Consider the following 3,464-nt stretch of genomic DNA (forward strand, 5'->3'; position numbering starts at 1 on the left):
TGCGCTGGTGCGTGTGTACACATGCACACACACATATATGTGAGTCCATATGTATATAACTACTAAAATATTAAAATAACCATACATCCAGAGAGCCAGAGTACTTAAGATGCAATGAAAACTCACCTAATACTTTCAACCGAAAGCGTTTATACAATGGGCTGGAAGTATCAACTTTGAAACCCAAATCCTCAAACAATTTTAACTGCAATTACGAAAAGATCATGTAATCAAGATTTCTGTTTTACATAGTTTAACATGTTACCATGTCACTATGTAAACTTTATTCCACCTGCTCAAGGAAGCCATCATTCGGACATACAGATTCATATATATCCCTAAGGGATTCAAGTGCATCTGCAATAAGAAAACTTCAGCTTCATTTAAGAGGAACATAAGCAAAAAAAACTTCCCATGAAGCTAACGGAAATAGCATTTGCAATGTAACATACTTATCAAGCCAAGAAGCCAACAATAGTTTATATCCATATGGTAAAGTCAAATCAAACAAAAAAGGATTTGTCCGAACCTTCTTGAGACTTCTTTTCTGTTCTCATTAGATAAGCCGTAACGATAGCAGCACTGCAACAAATAGAGAAATGCAAAAAAAAAGGTGTAAACAGGGGTAGATAATCAAAAGAATAGATCTTGGGAAAATTCACTAGATTTTCAGCAGAATATAGAAAAACTATTGTAATGCTAGCACAGACAACCTGCAAAATGATGTTTCCAGTTATGATCATCAGAAGCAAAAATCTAACCTCTGCATTCTGACTAAGCATATATCAAAAGTTTCACACAATTTTATCAACAAATTACGGTAACCATAAAAGTATTCCCCAGAAGAAGGTCTACTCCAAGTTTTGGAAAGGTATGGGCTGCTTCTTATCCCTGTTCAATTGGACAGCCTTCGCACCCAAGATATAAGAAGAGAGCTTTTTTCCTTCGATTCAACAATTCCTTAAGACTATTGTCAAATAAGAGATTTGAGATTCATTAACTAAAAAGCATAAGTGTATAAACATATGTTATGTATTTGTAAGGTAAGAGCATCATGCGAACAATTTTTTGTCACATAAAGGTACATCACATTGAATAAAATAAATTTATTGTGAACTGTGGAGATGCTAGTGAAGAGGCTTATGTGCATCAACAGGCCTTCAATGAGTCTAATAAAAGAATATCAGCTAGTTAAAGACTTGTTTATATGCATTCAAGTAACCCATTGTTCTATAGTCTTTTGTATCCAAGTCAACAAGATATAGAAAGGTATCACCTGTATCCATTTTTGGCAGATATGAATACAAGAATATAAGCAAACAGAAACAATTCAATGTGAAACGGACTCCGTTTTTGTTTTAACAGGTAAGAAATCTGCTATCCTCTGTTAAATACAAACATGAATATGTATAGGAGTCAAATAGCTAAATAGGCTTGAAGAAGAGAGCTTACACGGGGTGTAAACTACTAAAAACAACCTGAAGGGAATATGCCTGTTCAAATACTAACACGAATATGTTGTTCGGACAGGAGCACAGAGGGGTACATTATCTCTCATATACACAGGATTGAACTATCTGACAAATATCCAGTGTGCTACAACATTTTCTAAATCTAAAACAACAATAACAAACAATTTACTATTTGTCTCAAATTCTTGGGACTGGTTAAAGGACTTGTTTTCCTTGGTTGATAAAGTCCCTCTTTTTTGTCAGGAACAATTTTTAGCAGACTTAGATGAAAATCCATTCCTTATCTGAAAGCACAACTAATGATAAGTCAAGTGAGTGATTTCCTATATTTTTTTTCTCAGATACTTAATCTTAAATAATGGTTATATCTAAGTTTATCCCCATGTATATGGTCTAATCCAGTAGGATACTACCAGAGATCGTATTTCATTCATAAATTTAGTTCTACCAAACAGACTCGTTCCAGGACGCAAGATGAAATTGCTTACCAAGGAAAAGGTAAATTGCAGAGAACCCCCTGATGTATATCTCCATTAGCACTTATCACTCCTCAACAACTTTAATAGCATCTATAGCACCCCCTCGATTCATAAGGGGGGAGGGGTTATCTGTAATTTATCCTTCTCAAAATGAGAATTCGGAGGTGAACTGTGCTACTAAAACTAATCGAAAGTATAGATGAGGTTATGGGCAATTTTCCCCGAAGGAAACAAATACGAAAATTGATAATTTCAATATACCCAATAAATGATTCACTCTATTCCTGCCTCTAGCAAAATTTCATTCACAAGTACCAAAATTAGAAATTTTGAAACGAAATCTTGATACCTTCTCGAAACTCCAGCGAAGCAATGAACCAAAACACCCCCTTCCTTCCTCCCCTCATCAATAAAATCCAAACAAATATCCAAATAATCCAACAAATCCTCATCCTCAGTATCCCTCAACGGCACCGCCATCCTCTTCAACTTCAAATCAACTCCCGCCATCTCCAATGAATAAAACAGCTTCTCCGGCGACAGCGATCGCTTACCCTCGCCATCGATCTCGCCGACGTAAACCTTCTTGATCTCTTCAGTTGGGATCTTGATATCGGGCTTCCAATCGCTGAAGAAGGAGATCGAAGCTGAGCTTAGAAGAGAGAGGATGTGAGTGATCCCTGACGAGTTTGATGGCGATGTTAGGGTTTGAGCGGCGTCGGTGATGTTGCCGAAGAAGAGACCCTCGCGAACTAAGAACGGCATGGCCAAAGAAACCCTAAAAGCGATAAAAATTCGATCTTTTTGGTTTTTCGAAAAACCCTTGCACTAGATTTTTTTTTTTGGTATGAGAGAGAGGACTGTGAGCGGGTTCGATTCTGCCGTTACAGAGAAGCAAATGGGTTTAAATAACGAAATTATAGGGAAAAGAAGAAAAATGAGAAATTTTGCTTTTTTTTCTTGTTATAAAATTAAAAGAATATTTGGTTTTATGGGCAAAATGGTATAAGAGAATAAGAATATCACAAAAAGAATATTTATGTAGAAATTTTGTCTGAGAAAAGTAGAGAACTCAAAGAGGTTTAGATAAAGAGCCTATAGCGACATAATAATAGAGTATGATGTGGCATATTATTATTTTGTATGTTGTTGATATATTGATTTATTTAAAATAAAAGAATCATACTCCCTTTAAAAGCACGAGTTTGGAAAATCTTTTTTAGACAAATATATCCCTTTATAGTTTGAACTACCTTATCTATAATCAAATTCTAATTTTCAAATTTAATTTTAATGATGGGAAAAGATGCTCTTATTTTAGAATTAACAAAATAACCGATTAGAGTTATTTCTCCGATTAGATACATCATGTTTAAAAAAAAGGTTTGCTAATGATTAAAAAAAGGTTTGCTAATGGTTAACTTAACTTCAATCTAAATTAATCTAATCGGATAAACAACTCTAACTATTTAGAATTAACAAAATAACCGATTAGAGTTATTTATCCGATTAG

The 3,464-nt window shown here is 34.6% G+C and overlaps 1 protein-coding gene across 2 annotated transcripts in view; it reads right to left on the reverse strand.

Moving 5' to 3' along the window:
- LOC109820596 (dual specificity protein phosphatase 12) overlaps positions 1-2,867 on the reverse strand; it is a 25,955-nt gene extending 23,088 nt beyond the window's left edge. The window contains exons 1-4 of one of the 2 annotated variants that reach the window (XM_020386756.1): positions 2,301-2,864; positions 530-582; positions 293-357; positions 127-205 (exon numbers count right to left, since the gene is read on the reverse strand). In XM_020386756.1, coding sequence (XP_020242345.1) covers positions 127-205; positions 293-357; positions 530-582; positions 2,301-2,716 — 613 coding nt within the window. In that variant the 5' untranslated portion in view covers positions 2,717-2,864. Of the gene's footprint in view, positions 1-126; positions 206-292; positions 358-529; positions 583-2,300 lie in introns of both variants that reach the window. The other variant, XM_020386757.1, reaches the window with a different exon arrangement.

This window comes from Asparagus officinalis, chromosome 8, assembly GCF_001876935.1.
Source record: "Asparagus officinalis chromosome 8, Aspof.V1, whole genome shotgun sequence".
Lineage (NCBI taxonomy): Eukaryota > Viridiplantae > Streptophyta > Magnoliopsida > Asparagales > Asparagaceae > Asparagus > Asparagus officinalis.